Raw genomic sequence first — 17,837 nt, 5'->3', positions numbered from 1 at the left:
ATGAAACAGTGGGTGTTACCATACACACTGTAACGAGAGTGATCAGGTAAGGTGAGCTATTACTAGCAGGAGAGCGGGTGGGGGGGACGGGGGATGGACCCTTTTGTAGTGATAATCAAGGTGGGCCATTTCCAGCAGTTGACAAGAAAGTGTGAGGAACAGTGGGGGGGAGGGGGAATAAACATGGGAGAAAAATAATAAAGACTGGGAGTGGATGGGTCATTACACAAAGTAAAACTATTTCCCCATGTTTATTCCTCCCCACCCCCGTTCCTCACGTTCTTGTCAACTGCTGGAAATGGCCCACCTTGATTATCACTACAAAAGGTCCCCCTTCTCCCCCCCCCCCCGCTCTCCTGCTGGTAATAGCTCACCTTACCTGATCACTCTCGTTATGGTGTGTATGGTAACGCCCATTGTTTCATGTTCTCTGTGTATATAAATCCTCCCACTGTATTTTCCACTGCATGCATCCGATGAAGTGAGCTGTAGCTCATGAAAGCTCATGCTCAAATAAATGTGTCAGTCTCTAAGGTGCCACAAGTCCTCCTGTTCTTTCTGCGGATACAGACTGACACGGCTGCTCCTCTGAAACCTGAGCTACCATTAACGTTTAGGTCTGTGATGAGCCCCTCTTTATCTGTCAGGACAAGGTCTAAGACAGAATTTCCCCCCATTAGCTGCAACACTTTTTGGTTGACTCTTTAGGATGAGACTGTCAGATGCCTAGGGGATTTGGATGCCCAATTCCCATTAATTTGGGGCACCCATATCCCTTAATTAGCAGCTTCACACAGCCAGGCACTTTTATCTGTATTGATTGTCTGTGGCAGCCGCTGTATCAATGGGCTAGACACAAACTAACAATCAGCTGCTGGGATGGGGTACCCAACCCTGCACCAAGCCGGCGAGGGTGACGAAGCTGCTGTGGCTGACTCAGCCCCTCCCCGCTACACCTGCACTCTCTGTCAGATAATGGAGGGCCAGATCAGTTGTTGGCTGACCCAGAGGAGAACAGACTGCCTATTCTTTGCTCCCTGAATAGGGATAGCCCAGGACTTTTGCAGACTGTCAGAGCCCTGCTGAAGGAGTAGGCCTAACCCAGGACTAGTGCATTTGTTTTGGGACTATTTTTTTGTTGGATAACTAGAAAAGGATGATTGACCCAGGCTGGGCTGCTTGTGATTCCCAGAGTCATAGAATTTAGGACAAAAGGCACTGCCTAAGGGGCTTGCTGAGACTGTTTTAGGGACCCCCCTGCCCAGGGCGCTTGTGGGGAAACTAGTAAAACGCTATGGACCTTTTGCACCCGAGCCGAGCCTGCCCTATGCCGCCATAATTGTCAAAGAATCAGAATAGAAAGCAAAAAGTTGATGCCAGAAATCCAGCACCTGAGCTGTCTCTTCCTCTGCTGTCAGCCCCAAATCCAGCTGTGCAGACTTGAATCCCAGAGCAGGGTCTAGCAGGCTCATTTGCACCTTGCTAATCTGCTCCCCTATAACTCGCACACCCAAAACCCAGCAGCCCCGCCTCATTGCTCAGCACAGCAGTGACGGTCCAGTAGGGTGTCTCCTTAGCTGGAAAGTTTATTACTTTTGCAAACCGTACTGCAGGATACGTACTGGCAGAGCATCCAAGAGGAGCATCAGTAGTTCACACCAGGCTAAGGCAAATAAGCCAAGGCCAGTCTGTGAGGCTCGCTCCTTGCTTTCACCATGTTTGCATGCTCACCTGCTAATTTGCTACCAATAGGTCTCAAGTCAATCATTTGCAAATGGGCCATCATCACTTTAGCTGATTTTGTACATCTCCCTTTTCGGGGGGGCCCAACCTGAGGCACCCCAAAACTGAGGCTCCCAAAAATCAGAGGCCCGCTTTGAAAATGTGGCTGCATGGGCTGAGTCCATGTCAGACAGGCACCTGTGACCTCTGACGCCCTGTAATATGAACACTGTCCAGACCAGCTCGCCGAAGGGACCTGTCGTGCCTCAAAAACGAGAGATCTGTAATAGGACTTCCATTGGGACTTAGACTGAGTTCTGTCCCTTTAAAGAACCATTTCAGCTAGAGAAGTTTCAGACGCTCCCTAAATGAACCTCTCCCTTTTCTCTTCTCTCCCTTTCTTTTTATATTCTCTGCACATCCCCGGAGTATCCCACCATCCTCCACGGCAGAGCCAGCTCCTTGCTGCCGTGGCAACAGCCATCCCAGTATCGGTCAATAAAATAACAACCCAGAGAGATCTGGAGCATTTGTAAGACCAATTTGCAAAGGGATTTTTTTTTGGGGGGGGGGTCTGATTATTCCTCTAAGAAATGAGGTAACTAGATTTCCCTCCCTCTCCCCCCTCCAACCTCTCACTGTATCCCTGGCAGCACAGAGCCTGCAAAATACAATGAGCTGGAATAAATGTCTGTGAATGGTTCATTGAAGAATGACTTTGTAAACGTGGAATCAACCATCAGATTGGAAGGGGCCGAAGATGCCAAGCAAATATTGCACACAGTGGCTTCTGCATGGAGGAGATTAATTCAGCAGTGATTTTCTCCTAGTGACCCTCAACCCGGATATAATGCTGTACGGGGAGCCCATTGGCTGTGTCTTGCTTGCAACATTAAATTCTCTGCTCTCTCTCTGCATCCTTCTAGCAATGGGTCATTCCTGGAGCTCAAAGAAAAACTGAAAGGAGGGGAAGACAGAGGAGAAACCGAGCGGTGCCCAGCGCTTGAGCATGTATAATAGATTGTTGGAATCCAATCAAGTCATTAGAGGAGGAAAGAGACAATGTTGCTGTATTCTTCTTTCCATTTAACAGCAAAGGGGCTGGCAAGGGGAGTTTAATCTTGGCTGCAGCAGGATGTGACTTGCTAAGGGGCTTTATCATCTCCCAACAAAGCACTGGGATCAGCATAGCCAATGGGATTTAGGCACTGAACTTGCTTAGAGGCTTTTGAAAATCTTTGCCTCTCCAGGCATCTGGATCCCTTTGGAAATGAGTCATTTAGGCACTTCTGAAAATTTGACCCTAAATCTCCTTATTTTGTGGAGGGCCAGAGTGCGGGAGGTGGTGGGTATGAGGTGGGGAGGCTGACGGGACATGGAGATGGTTGGGGATGGCCTACAGGACATCATCACTGGTCTCGCCTGCACTGATTGCCTTTTGAAGATTGTTAAACGGAGCCGCTCGGAAGGGGTGGGAAACGCTGAGTTGTCCAAACTGAACCTTTTCACAGAAATGTCTCCAATTCGATGAAAGTTTCCTCAGATCCAGGATGGAATTTCTGGTCAAAGCCAGAGAGAGACAGACCCACCCCAGTATAGCCAAAAGCCCAGCGGTGAGAGCACTCACCAAGACCCAGGTTCAAATCCTGGCGGTGCCAGGTTCAGAGTACAATCGAACCTGGGTCTCCCACGTGAGTGCCCTAACCACTAGGCTAGAGCATCAGTGTCTCCGTAAGCCACTGAATAGATTTAATTATTTATAGCAAGTAGAACACCTTCAAAAGCTGAGTGGTTAGATAATTTGGCTGACCCAAGTGCAAGCCCCTACTCTGAGTCAGGCAAAGCAGGGGTATAGGTCTCCCATATCCCAGTTGAGCACCCTCACCACTTGGCCATGCTGGAATGGGTTTGTAACCTCCCCCCCCGCTCCCATGCAATGGCCCAGCAACTGTGCTAAATCAGAGCAAGGAGAAGTTTACCTGTGGGGAGAGCTTGTGATGGGAAAGAAACGGCCCCACATCACCCCAGCAAGATAAATCCCCTCCCCCAGCAGGAGCCCCAGGATCTGCGGGGTCTATTTTTCACTCTAAGCACCACAGCTGAGTGCGGTTCTAATGGACATTGCCGAATCCCAGCTCAGAAGGGCTGCTGACCTGCAGAGATCTAAGGGCGTTAGGTGCTTTTGCGGATGATACTAAACTGGGAGGAGAGGTAGATACGCTGGAGGGGAGGGATAGGATACAGAAGGACCTAGACAAATTGGAGGATTGGGCCAAAAGAAATCTGATGAGGTTCAATAAGGATAAGTGCAGGGTCCTGCACTTAGGACGGAAGAACCCAATGCACAGCTACAGACTAGGGACCGAATGGCTAGGCAGCAGTTCTGCGGAAAAGGACCTAGGGGTGACAGTGGACGAGAAGCTGGATATGAGTCAGCAGTGTGCCCTTGTTGCCAAGAAGGCCAATGGCATTTTGGGATGTATAAGTAGGGGCATAGCGAGCAGATCGAGGGACGTGATCGTTCCCCTCTATTCGACATTGGTGAGGCCTCATCTGGAGTACTGTGTCCAGTTTTGGGCCCCACACTTCAAGAAGGATGTGGATAAATTGGAGAGAGTCCAGCGAAGGGCAACAAAAATGATTAGGGGTCTGGAACACATGAGTTATGAGGAGAGGCTGAGGGAGCTGGGATTGTTTAGCCTGCAGAAGAGAAGAATGAGGGGGGATTTGATAGCTGCTTTCAACTACCTGAAAGGGGGTTCCAAAGAGGATGGCTCTAGACTGTTCTCAATGGTATCAGATGACAGTACGAGGAGTAATGGTCTCAAGCTGCAGTGGGGGAGGTTTAGATTGGATATTAGGAAAAACTTTTTCACTAAGAGGGTGGTGAAACACTGGAATGCGTTACCTAGGGAGGTGGTAGAATCTCCTTCCTTAGAGGTTTTTAAGGTCAGGCTTGACAAAGCCCTGGCTGGGATGATTTAACTGGGAATTGGTCCTGCTTCGAGCAGGGGGTTGGACTAGATGACCTTCTGGGGTCCCTTCCAACCCTTATATTCTATGATTCTATGATTCTATGCTTGAGCATGGGACTGGAGTGACAGCCCTGGCGAGCCAGGGGTCTGCTGATCCACTGGGGGCAGAGAGCCCTGCTGTCAATGCCGGAGCTGCTCCAGCATTGCGAGCCTGTGTCCCTTCGTTCGGTTCCCATGCCACCGCTGCCTCCTGAGCAGGCCCCATGACAAATCTGCGCTCTCAGCCCGAACTCAGAGCTCCGCCAGGCCGGATAGCATTACACCCATGAGGCTGAGGGGCCAGGAGGAGCCGTTCCCAGAAAGAGGCTGTCATTTTCACACGGGCTTGGTGAATTAAACACCCTCCCTAGCACCTGGAGATGGGCTGCAGCTGGAAGAGAGGGGTTTCTATTTTCCCAGGCAGGCTGAGGGCTGGGAACAGCTGGGCCCTGCTGGCTCTGGGATTTGCCCACAATGGGCTCCCAGCCTCACGTGGCCATAAGGACCGAGAGACAGCAGAAAGGCAGGGACAGGACCAGAGCCCATTGGGTCAGACCCTGCAGAGACACAGCACCTGCCCCAAAGAGCTTACAGTCTAAATGGGCAAGGGAGGTGAAGGGAAGGGGAAACTGAGGCACAGAGAGGCTCTTTAAGCCAACGCCTTAAAAACCTATGCTCTCTCTGTGCAGAAGTAGCTGGATGAAATTCTCTGGCCTGTGCTATACAGGAGGTCAGACTGGATGATCAGAATGGTCCCTTCTGGCCTTAAAAGCCATGATTCTGTCAGGCATGGCCCTTGAAGGCTCCATGTCCCTTAAAGGCCTCTCACCGCCCCACAAGTGCAGTGGTGAGTCAGTTGTAGCCCTGCTACCAATCTCAGCGATGTCCGTGGGGCAGGACCAGATGCCCAGATTCTAAAGCACTTTGACTGAGAGGGAGTATCTGGGATTCTTCTGGAGGAGCTGCAGAATTGAGGGCTGGAGGGGGGCAATGGGGACCAATCCTTAACTTTTACATGGGGCTTCCCAGCTGTAGATCATAAAGCGGGGTGTCATGTTACAAATGGGGAAAGTGAGGCTCGCAGAAGGAACTCAACTTGCTCAAAGTCACAGACCCAGTCAGTGGCAGAGACAGGATCAGAACTCAGGGCACTCCCAGTCCTTGGAGAAATCAGACTGGAGACCGAGGCTAAGCTGATGACCTGTTAGAAGTCTATGCCTTGCCACACAACTCCCTTAGTTACTTTAGCCCCATTGCCTCATCGGCTGGATGTTGGTGACCTAATCATTGTGGGCAGGGGAGGATCCCCCGAGCCAAGCAGCCATTTCTGGAACAGAGGGTCAGACGGGCGAGGGCAGGAAAGTGGCACATAATGCACCAGAAGTGAATGGCCAGGTAGATGTGGGTTTTCCAGAGGCAGAACCACATGCCAGGCACCTCAAAGGCACCCATGTGACCCAAGGGGATGTGTTCATTCTGGGTGTCCCCGTGACTGAGCTGCAGCGGATGGGAATTGTTACAGCATAGAGCAAAAGAGTGGTAACAGCTCAAGACTTTAGCTCTCGGGGTCTCTGGTTCAGTCCCTGGGGTGGTGGCTGTCACACGTATTCAAGGCCCTCCAACCTTGGTCGGACTAAGGAAGTGACGGAGCTGACATGTCCCAGCTCACAGCTGGTCAGTGACCCAGCAACAGTAAGGAGTGAGGCAGGGATGGGGCAGGCCAGGTGCTTCACGTGGAACAAGCTTCCCGCAGCTTGGCGATTGCAGAGACTCGTAGCAAAGAGAAGCCACAGAACCGGGAGGGAACCAGAGTCACAACCAGCCCAGCTGCTCCTTGATGAGGGAGCAGCAACTTTAGCAGTGCCGGGGTTTTCCTTAAAGTGCACCCCCTGCTGGCAGGCACCATTCCCGTAGGTGCTTGGCCATTTAAGTCCCAAGGTTATGGCTTCTGCTCCCTGATTGGCTGAGCAACACTTTTTTAAACAGGAGAATAACAAATGCTGATGAGCACAGAGTGGGGGCCCTTGGGGCCACGGGGAGGGGCACCCAAACAGCAGTCGGCTCTTCGACACGCAGCCAAACAAAACCCACCTTGCACAGCTGTTTGCGGACAGCAAAGAGGAAAGGGGCACGGCCCTGTCTGCACTGAACAGCTGATTAGAACTTGAATGCCCAGTTGTGCACATGGGCTTTGCAGGATTTGACCAGCTGTGTTGCTGAGTAATAAGATACCACAAATCCATGGCAATCCGACGCCTTGTCATTCTCTCTCACAAATCCACACCCCCTGATTCTTGCATTCCCTCCCAGGCCTTACTGGGCTAAGCCCCATGGAAGTCAGTGAGAGTTTGACCTGGATGACAGCCTCAGGATTTGCCCATAGAGCCAGACATGGGGCATGAGCTTCTTAGGGCCAGCTTAGGGGAAACGTACCCGTATGTAAACAAAAGTATTTCTCTGTATTTAATCTCCACTGCAGCGGTGTCTGGGCTGCATCCACTGAGCCAATCACTATCCCCCATTCGCTTCATGGCCATGCAGGCAAATTAGGGCAGAATCCCCTAATGGGGCTGTAATCCTCTTACACTGTGTGAGTTGGCCCCTCTTTCTCTAGGCTCTGATGTGGATTCATGTGCTTGGCCCAGCTGTGGCTAATTCCGGCACTGAATGGCACCTGCTTTCCAGGAGTTCCCTTCACTGCTGCTCCTCGGCCCATTCTGCATGCTAGCGGGACTGGACATTCCTTAATCCCACCAGCCTGGCCGTTCACCCCACCCATGCTGGCTTGGCTATAGGCTAGTGTATGTGCATGGTGTGGTGGGGAGGGATAGAGCACACAGCACTCTGGTGCTCTGCGTCAGCCCAGTGCTCTCTGGGGCAGCCAGCAGAATTTAGAGCAGCCCTTAGGTTGCTCTAGTTTCTGTTCTTGTTGCTGGCCAGCTTAGAGCTACTTTCCCTCCCATCACTCTCCTCATCTGAGAATCCAACCTTCAGCGTCCAGGGATGGAAGAAACCTGTCTCCAAGTGACCAGCTACTGGGCAGGTGCTGTGTAGCCCGGCAGGGGAATGCCCATGCTTGCAATGACCTGGCTGGCCAAGCCGCCGCTGGGGGTTCAGTTGTTAGCCAGGGATTGAAGAGATGTTGTGGGGCCCTAGCCTGAATCTTGGCACGCTCATGGCAGGGTATATGGCTCTTCCCCACTGCAATAGGGAAGAGCACAAGCTCTCCTCTGACTACCAAGGGGATGTCTACAGTGCAGCTGGTCCCAGCGCAGGCAGGCACTCAAAGTAGCCGTTCGGACATCGCAGCGCGGGTGGTGGTACAGGCTCGTTGCCCGAGTGGCGAGGATGATGATGGAGTCTCATGTCTCTCATGCATCAGACCAGTGCGAGAACCGCCAGCGCGGTTACACGTGGGCCAGGCCTGTTCATCCACCACCATCGCAGGCTGCGCTTTCCTGGCTTTGCACGGTTCACGTTCTTCACACCAAGCGGTAAGGCGCCTTGCTTCAAAGCGGGCCACGGCCACGTGACAAATCTGCCGCCACCTTGCTGCGTTGTGGGCTGGCGCTTCCCAGTCGCTCGGGTGAACCTGAGAGGCTTTCAAGTTTGACTTCAGCGTGTCTCTATATTGTACATAGGGGCCACCATGAGAATGGTTGCCTTGCTTTAGCTGGCCACAAGATGTGGCCTTGCCTATTCTCCAGCCGTCCATATGAATGAGATGCCCAGACCAACCCAGCTAGCTTGAGCACACCCGACACCAGCTTTTCCTCCTGGTGTTAAGCACTCAGAGCTCTGGGCTACTGAAGCAGATCAGTGCAACACTAGAGCCCACTTGCCAGAACCCCCACTGCCTAGTGCTATCTCTGACCCGGCTCCTCTCCAAATGCTTCCTTTGGGGTTTCCAGAACTGAAACGGCCAGCCTGACCCTCGCCCACTCTTCTCCCTGCTCCCAGCGCATGCTGAGCCCAAGGACCTCACAGAGATTTACAGAGGGATCAGTATCACGGGCTCCCATGTGACAGCTGGGGAAACTGAGGCAGGGAGAGGGAAAGGTCACACATTGCTCAAGGTCACACGTTGAATCAGCTGGGGAGTCAGGAACAGAGCCCTGCTCTCTGCCTGCCAAGGAGCAGCACCTGCCCAGCTTTGCTTGGAGCTGCAGAGTTCTCCTCTGAAACACCCTGGACCACCTTTCCAAGAGGGGTAAGGTTCAGCCAATCCCATTGTCCCTCGTTGCATTGGAGCTGGAAGCAGGGTTATGGGACTGACTGGACACTGTCCAACCCATCCAGCTGATAACCAGGCGCCAAGCTCAGTGTAAGGGCCCGATCCTGGCAGCTGCACAGCACCCTCCTCTCCAGGCATGCAGGAGTGAAATCAGGAAGGCCAAATCACACCTGGAGTTGCAGCTAGCAAGAGATGTGAAGAGTAACAAGAAGGGTTTCTTCAGGTATTTAGCAACAAGAAGAAAGTCAAGGAAAGTGTGGGCTCCTTACTGAATGAGGGAGGCAACCTAGTGACAGAGGATATGGAAAAAGCTAACGTACTCAATGCTTTTTTTGCCTCTGTCTTCACGAACAAGGTCAGCTCCCAGACTACTGCACTGGGCAGCACAGCATGGGGAGGAGGCGACCAGCCCTCTGGGAAGAAAGAAGTGGTTCGGGACTATTTAGAAAAGCTGGAAGAGAACAAGTCCATGGGGATGGATGCATTGCATCCGAGAGTGCTAAAGGAGTTGGCAGATGGGATTGCAGAGCCATTGGCCGTTATCTTTGAAAACTCATGGTGATTGGGGGAGGTCCCGGACGACTGGAAAAAAGCTAATGTAGTGCCCATCTTTAAAAAAGGGAAGAAGGAGGATCCTGGGAACTACAGGCCAGTCAGCCTCACCTCAGTCCCTGGAAAAATCATGGAGCAGGTCCTCAAGGAATCAATTCTGAAGCACTTAGAGGAGAGGAAAGTGATCAGGAACAGTCAGCATGGATTCACCAAGGGCAAGTCATGCCTGACTAATCTAATTGCCTTCTATGATGAGATAACTGGCTCTGTGGATGAAAGGAAAGTGGTGGACGTGTTGTTCCTTGACTTTAGCAAAGTTTTTGATACGGTCTCCCACAGTATTCTTGCCAGCAAGTTAAAGAAGTATGGGCTGGATGAATGGACTATAAGTTGGATAGAAAGCTGGCTAGATCATCGGGCTCAACGGGTAGTGATCAAAGGCTCCATGTCTAGTTGGCAGCCTATCGATATCAAGTGGAGTGCCCCAAGGGTCTGTCCTGGGGCCGGTTTTGTTCAATATCTTCATGAATGATCTGGAGGATGGTGTGGATTGCACCCTCAGCAAGTTTGCAGATGACACTAAACTGGGAGGAGAGGTAGATATGCTGGAGGGTAGGGATAGGATACAGATGGCCCTAGACAAATTGGAGGATTGGGCCAAAAGAAATCTGATGAGGTTCAACAAGGACAAGTGCAGAGTCCTTCACTTAGGATCGAAGAATCCCATGCACCGCTACAGACTAGGGACCGAATGGCTAGGCAGCAGTTCTGTGGAAAAGGACCTAGGGGTTACAGTGGACGAGAAGCTGGATATGAGTCAACAGTGTGCCCTTGTTGCCAAGAAGGCTAACTGCACTTGGGCTGTATAAGTAGGGGCATTGCCAGCAGATTGAGGGACGTGATCATTCCCCTCCATTCGGCATTGGTGAGGCCTCATCTGGAGTACTGTGTCCAGTTTTGGGCCCCACACTACAAGAAGGATGTGGAAAAATTGGAAAGCGTCCAGCGGAGGGCAACAAAAATTATTGGGGGACTGGAAGACATGAGTTATGAGGAGAGGCTGAGGGAACTGGGTTATTTAGTCTGCGGAAGAGAAGAATGAGGGGGGATTTGATAGTTGCTTTCAACTACCTGAAAGGGGGTTCCAAAGAGGATGGATCTCGACTGTTCTCAGTGGTAGCAGATGACAGAACGAGGAGTAATGGTCTCAAATTGCAGTGAGGGAGGTTTAGGTTGGATATTAGGAAAAACTTTTTCACTAGAAGGGTTGTGAAGCACTGGAATGGGTTACCTAGGGAGGTGGTGGAATCTCCTTCCTTTGAGGTTTTTAAGGTCAGACTTGACAAAGCCCTGGCTGGGATGATTTAGTTGGGGTTGGTCCTGCTTTGAGCAGGGGGTTGGACTAGATGACCTCCTGAGGTCCCTTCCAACCCTGATATTGTATGATTCTATGATTGGCTTCATTGGATGTGGAGGTCATTCAGCACCTTGCAGGAGTCTCTTGGAACCAAGCACAGTCAGGGCTGCTGAAACATTAACCCCCCACTGCCCTTCATTCCTGGGGCTGGGGCATCCCAAGGCAGCATCTCCAGGAAATCAGCCACACCTGGGGAGAGAGGCTGGAGCCATGCTAGTGGGAGGTACCTTGTTAACAGAGCCAGTCTCAGGGAGCAGGGTGAGTTTGGGCACAAACCCAGAGTAGGCGGATTCTGTCCGAAGGCCCCATTCACAGTCCCTTTAGCCAAAGAGCCACACTCCTTACCAGGCTCCTAGAGAGATACAAGGAGTTTCCCAGAACTGATGGTATAATGGAATCCAGTTCCTATCATGAAAGCAAACAAGGTCACAGATCGATGCCTCCACCCTGTACATTTCTATGCAGAGGCCACTTCAGTCAGGTAACCCTGCCGGATAGCTGGGAAGACCAGTATACTAAGATCTAGGAGGACAGACAGGCAGAGAACGGCAGACAGACAAAGACGATACTAATAGCTAGCAGGACAGGCAGACAGACAGATATGTAGCCAAGGAGCTAGGAAAATAGAGAGATAAGGGAGTGAGGTAACACGTTTTATTGGACCAACTTCCCTTGGTGAAAGAGATGAGTTTCCAAGTTTACACAGAGCTCGGTGTGACTCGAAAGCGTCTCTTTCACCGACAGAAGTTGGTCCAACAAAACTTATTACCTCACCCACCTCGTCTCTCTAATATCCTGGGCCCAACACAGCTACAGAAACACTGCAAACAACAGAGGAGCACAGACAAAGTATGCTGAGCGGTGGGCGGGTGGGTGGGTGGACGGATATTCTCAGCGGACCGTTGGTAGAAATATCATGGCTATTTAACACGTTGGGGAGATAACACTGCAGAGTGCTGGATGCTACTGCTCTGCTCTGGGCACATTTACGAGATTCAGCCAGGCATTATAAATGTCAGCACCATTGTCCATTGTGCATGCAGGGTCAGAGTGCCAAGCACTCACCTCCTGCAACCAGGCCCTCATTTTAGACTCCCTCAGTGCCCGTTTAGGCACCCAGTTAAAGGCCAGAATCAAACCCTGTGGAGTTACTCCTGATTTACACCTGATTGGCTAGATTTTCACCAGCACTCAGCACCCAGGGCTCGCAGCCCCTCTGAAAAGCTGGCCACTTCTTTCTGTGCCCGACTGGGAGTAGAGTCTATCAAATATCTGCTCCATAATAACCTGCCTCTCCCTGCATTGGCTGCTTATAGCTGCCCACCAATGCACTCCTCCAAAGCTCCATGCCTAGCCACTCCTTCCCCACGCGCCTCAGGAAAATGAGGCACCTTCCAGCACATCTGGATGGCTTGTGAAAGAGGACGTGAGGGGCAGAGTTAAGGGGCTCTCACAAACAGCCTGCCAGCTTCCCCTTTCTGTTTAAATCAAGAGGGATTCCAGGTTGAGGGCCTCTTCTGCTTGCACTGCAGCTGCAGTGCTAGGAGGAGATGGGGTCTCAGATCACTGCGGGCTTTATACTACCCCACACATACCCCTGCAAGGTTGGTCTTGTTTGTTCCTTCTCTTGGTACTGTCTAAATCCTGCATTGTGAGCTCCCTGGGGCAGCGGCTGCCTGTGTACTATTTGTCTGTACAGTGCTCTGCACCATGGTGCCTCAGTTGAGGTCCTTAGAAATAATAAATAATAGAAATTATTAATTAGAAATAATAATATCAGGGCCTCTTTCTGACATCACTATCCCGCTCTCACCCCAGTGTCACTCCTCAGCTGAGCAGTGGGCAGTGTTCTGGGGCCCCACAGGTCAGCTTCCCAGTAGAGGAGAGATCAGTGATGCAGAGTCTGAGTATCTCCTAAGTGTGACTTGCTTTATTCACACAAACACCAGTCCTGGAACAGAGGGGGTCAAACAGCACGGAGAGCAATCCCTTCTTCCAGGAATCTCAGCCCAGCACGAATGACCAGTTCCCAAGGAGCCTCACAAATTGACTCCAAACAGAGCCCATGACAGAGAGAAAAGTTTCCTGCCACTCACGTAGCTCCCTGTACGCAGAACCTTGACCAACCTAAAAGTAATAACACTAGCATTTCTTCCAACACTAAAAACTTACTCGCACATTCAGAAAAATTACTTGGAGGATATGTGTAACAGTGCCACCTCTGCTAACGCCTGCCATAGTCCCATATTCTGCCAAAGGGTAAACAGAGGCACAGAGAGGAGCTGTGACTTGTTCAAGGTCACACAATGGTCAGTGACAGAACTGGGATTAGAAGTCCTGCAGTTTCCAGCCGTGAGTTCAGTCCCGTACATCACATGGCTTCTGAGATCAGACCAGTGGGGGAGCCCAACTCAGAAGCATGACTCTGATTTCTGATTAGGTTCTCCCAAGGGATGGGCACCCAGAGATAAAAGCATGCTTATATTCAGGGCCCAAACCTGGGTCGGAGGCAGCATCTCCTCAATTCCTATTCCCTCCTTCTGGGAGATAAGACCGCTCCACCCTAATGTTCAAACACTCTACGCCAGCATGTTCAAACACTCTACGCCACTCTACCTTTCCGCCCCAAATGGTTCAGGTCAGGGCAGGGCCCCAGGGTTCTGATCCTTTTCTGAACATGCCCAAACCCCTTTGGTCTTGAGATCAGGCCACACATCTGACGAGTTCAGGTTTACCCAGAAATCCAGCACTGCCGGCTCAAACGGGCTGGCAAGCGAGCGGTCATTTCACAGCTGTCACTGGCTGAAACCCAGAAGCCTTGAGCCCCTGCACCATTATTGAAAAAATGAATCAAACTCTCCTGTTCAGACTGGGTGGGGTCCAAGTCTGGGGTAGATTTCAACCAGTGCAAACCATCTTTCCTGCCCCCACGATCAAAGGGTGTGGTAAATACGCCGCCTGGCCTGGGGTGGCTGGGCAGACCTCCTCCCCACCGACAAACGGTCTGGCAGCCACCTCAGGCCGCGTGGTGATAACTCAGGGCGGGAGTGAAATGGACGTGAGCGAAAGGCAGAGGAGGTAGCTAGCTCCGGAGGGGCTGATCAGTTCCCTGACCATGAGCGGAACTGATGTGACACACTGGAATTGCAGGGCCAGATTCCTGTCCGGCTTTACACCAGAGTAAATCCAGCGTCACTCTGTTAAAATAAAAAAAAGAGTCCCCGAGTATAGGTGAGAGCAGCGTCTGCTCCTTCTCCCTCCACAAGACCTGTCCACGTGCCAAAGCGATGCCAAGCTGACAGGCAAGAGAGATACAGCCGCGTTGTCATCGTGTGCCTTCCAGAGCACCGGTGGCACTGTGGGGAGCGCAGAGGGGCACGGACCAGCAGCAATCACAGGAGCCTTTCCCCAGTATGAGACAGAAGCAGGCAGCATGGCTCTAGGTGGCGTTCCAACTCCCATTGAGGCCAGCACAAGTTTTGTCTTTGACAGCTATGGCGGCAGGGTCAGACCTAGCTTGCACGTCTTCCCCCAGCCGCTAGCAGGTGCTGAAGAGGCAAGGGACGTGGATATGGCCCTGCGGAGTGCCTACTGGTGCTAACGCTCCCTGCCCCTGGCATTCAGGACTGTGGGCATTGGTCATACCAGCTACCCTGCTGGCTTGGCAGCGTTTTACATTCATTCTGCACTGGTGGAGGATCAGGCCCTGGAGCCTGGCTGCAGCCCATCCTGGTCACAAAGGCCCAGCAGGGCTCCCTGCAGCCTCTCCCCCCGTGGCAGACCTAGACCCCAGGCCCCTGTAGAAACCCCACTGACATCTGGACCCGGTTCAGAAAAACCACTTAGCACAACCGGTGGGAGTACATGAGCTCTGCTGTAGCATCCCCAGGCAACGACGAGCGCTCCCCACCACGGCCTGCAGCCAGCGCTCCTTGAGCGCCCCAGCAGACCTGGCACGCGGCCGCAGGCAATGGCGTGCTGACGGCCTGCCTCCTTTTGAGCTAATTACCCGGTGTCTCTCATTACGCCACAAGAGCAGACCAGCCGCATCCCGCTGCCCCTGGCCACTGAGTGCAGCAACCTCAGTGTTCAACCAGGCCTTGCCGAGGGCCAGATTCGGCCGAGCCAGCTATTAGTCAGTCCGTTACCCTAAAATACAGCTGCTGGCTCCTTCCTTCCCAGCCCCCTCGCCCGGTGACGGAGCTGTTTGCTCAGGTCCCACGTGCTGCCCCCGACCCCAATCCCCAGAGGAGTGAATCCTAGCTTGACTCACCCAAGCCTGGGAAGCCCAGCTCAGGCCCGTCTGCAGGGCTAGTCGGTTCCTCACACACGCGCTCCTCCTGGGAGAATTCACTCTTCTCCCTGTCTCCCTGCAGCCTGGAGACGGAGAAAGGAGTTAGGGTCAGGGCATGTGTGACCCCCAGTGAATGTGTTACAGGTCCCCCTCTCCACAGGGGATGAATCTGTTACAGCCCTCAAGCAGGACGTCTGGGCTGTTTAGCTCAAGCTGTGACAGCTGCTACTTTTAGCTCTGGAGATCCCTGGTTCAAGGCGTTGGCCAAGAGGTCTACTGTCACGCATGCATGAAAAGCAGGGCCCTGGAGATGCAGCGTAGTCCCTTGGGGTAGGGGTTCGTTCCCCAGCCATTTGGGGACTGAAAGCTCATTGGGCTGCCGGGCCGCAGACTCAACCGGCCCCACTTCCAGTAGCAGTGACAGGGGAAGCCAGAAGATCCGGGCCCCACAGCCGGAGGGGACCATGACAGAAAGGGTGAGTCAAGGAGGCAGCAGAGGGCACAGCTGGTTGCCAGGCTGCCTCTCCTGGCTGGGGGGAGGGATAGCTCAGAGGTTTGAGCATTGGCCTGCTAAACCCAGGGTTGTGAGTTCAATCCTTGAGGGGGCTATTTAGGGATCTGGGGCAAAAATTGGGGGATTGGTCCTGCTTTGAGCAGGGGATTGGACTAGATGACCTCCTGAGGTCCTTCCAACCCTGATATTCTATGATTCTATGATCTGATGCCAGCAGGGAGCCCATCTGGCCCTCCTCATGGCCTTTGGATTTGGAAATGGGCCTGGGACTCACTAAGGATTCATAGAATCCTAGAAGATCAGGGTTGGAAGGGACCTCAGGAGGTATTTAGTCCAACCCCAACTAAATCATCCCAGCCAGGGCTTTGTCAAGCCTGACCTTAGAAACCTCTAAGGAAGGAGATTCCACCACCTCCCTAGGGAACCCATCCCAGTGGTTTGGGGGTGTTTAAACACGTGTCGGATCCTCGTTCCTTCTGTGAGGTCAGTGATGTGATGCTTATGGGTCTAAAGAGATCAGGGCTTGGGTCGGGTGCTTCTCTTACTGAGACCAGTGTAACTGCCACTAGCTCCACAGGGGTTACTCCTGATTTACACCAGAGTGAGTGAGAGAGGAATCAAACCCTGTGGAGTTACTCCTGATTTACACCCGGTTGGATGGGTAGATCACACAGGGCTCAGGGGTTTGCTCCAAGTTGCTCCACACTTCCTACCCCAGTGTCTTGTTCAGCCACTCAGCCCGGGCAGGCTTTTCCCAGGGGAATTCTCTGTTCCACAGGGGATCGCTGTGTTCCCAGACAGCTGTCCATGGCACCACCCTGGGGCCTCGCCCCGCAGTTTGGCTTGGCAGTGGCAGGGAGCCCTCTCCCCTCCCAGTGCTGCACTCTTGCTTTCCCCACACAGAGCCCCAAGCTTGCGTGGAAGCTGGTGGAGCCCTGGGAGTTCACACCGTTTGGAGATGCCTGCTGCGGTTCACAGACCTCAGAGCCATTGGCTCAGGCTCCCTGCAGACTCTGGCATTGCTGCCAGGGTCACTGGCAGGCCACATTATCAACCTTTTCTCTGCATCCACAGAGGCTAGACACATCAGCATGGGCCTCCGGTGCTTAGGGGCTAGGTCTGACTGCACCGGCTAAGGGGGCAGGGAGTATCGAATGGGGAGCTGAAACAATGTGGGCCGCTGGGAAGCGTGGGAAGGATCCAGCTGTTTAACCACACAGGACAGACCCAGCCACAAAGACTCATCCGAGCTCCTCTGATGCTGCCCAGCTGGACGCCGCCCCCCTCCCCACCCCCAGGAGCCTGTGGGACCGTCCCTCGCGTGCAGCTGTTATGGGATACAGTTCGGTGCATGGCTCCTGCGAGCGTGGCTGGGATCGACACCACGGCGGGGGGTGGGGGAGGGATGCTTCCAGGAGCACAGTTCTCTCCCCTCCAGCAGGGCAGGACAGAGGCTCCCCCTGCTTTCAGACCTGCTCCCCCCTGCTTTCAACCACCAAGACTTGAGGCACGATTGTGGCAGGCAGAGCGTGAGAATGACAGGGGTGACCAGCAGCAGCAGCCCCCCAGGGCCCCTCACTGTCCGTGCCCAGCCCAACCCCCCCACGACTGTACATGCCCAACCCCCACCCTGCCCACTCACTGTGTGCACCCAACCCCCACCCCACCTCCAATCCCCACCACGACTCTGGGCCCCCCTAGGGTTGCCAACCCTCCTGGATTGGTCGGGAGTCTCCCGGAATGGGCCTCGATCTCCCGGTGGCTACAGAAGCCAACCTGGGAGATTTTAGGTCCCTAAACGTCTGGTTGGCAGCACAATGGGGCTAAGGCAGGCTCCCTGCCTGCCCTGGCTCTGCGCAGCTCCTGGAAGGGGTCGGCACATCTGTCTAGCTCCTAGGCACAGGGACAGCCAGGGAGCCTCTGCGTGCCATCCCTGCCCTGGGCACTGACTCCACAGCTCCCACTGGCCAGGAACTTCGACCAATGGGAGTTGCAGGGGCGGTGCCTGCAGGCAGGGGCAGGGTGCAGAGCCACCTGGCTGCCCCTGAGCCTAGGAGCTGGACATGCCGGTCGCTTTCAGGAGTTGCCTG

The 17,837-nt window shown here is 53.2% G+C and overlaps 1 protein-coding gene across 6 annotated transcripts in view; it reads right to left on the bottom strand.

The window, feature by feature from the left end:
* The window catches only part of NAV1 (neuron navigator 1), a 308,029-nt gene that overhangs the window by 201,825 nt on the left and 88,367 nt on the right, over positions 1-17,837 (bottom strand). For all 6 annotated transcript variants that reach the window (XM_048827106.2, XM_048827108.2, XM_048827103.2 and 3 more), the window contains exon 3: positions 15,213-15,316. In XM_048827106.2, the coding sequence (XP_048683063.2) occupies positions 15,213-15,316 (104 nt within the window). The remainder of the gene's footprint in view (positions 1-15,212; positions 15,317-17,837) is intronic.

This window comes from Caretta caretta, chromosome 21, assembly GCF_965140235.1.
Source record: "Caretta caretta isolate rCarCar2 chromosome 21, rCarCar1.hap1, whole genome shotgun sequence".
In the NCBI taxonomy this organism is placed as follows: domain Eukaryota; kingdom Metazoa; phylum Chordata; order Testudines; family Cheloniidae; genus Caretta; species Caretta caretta.
This window is presented reverse-complemented; position numbering and strand designations above follow the sequence as displayed.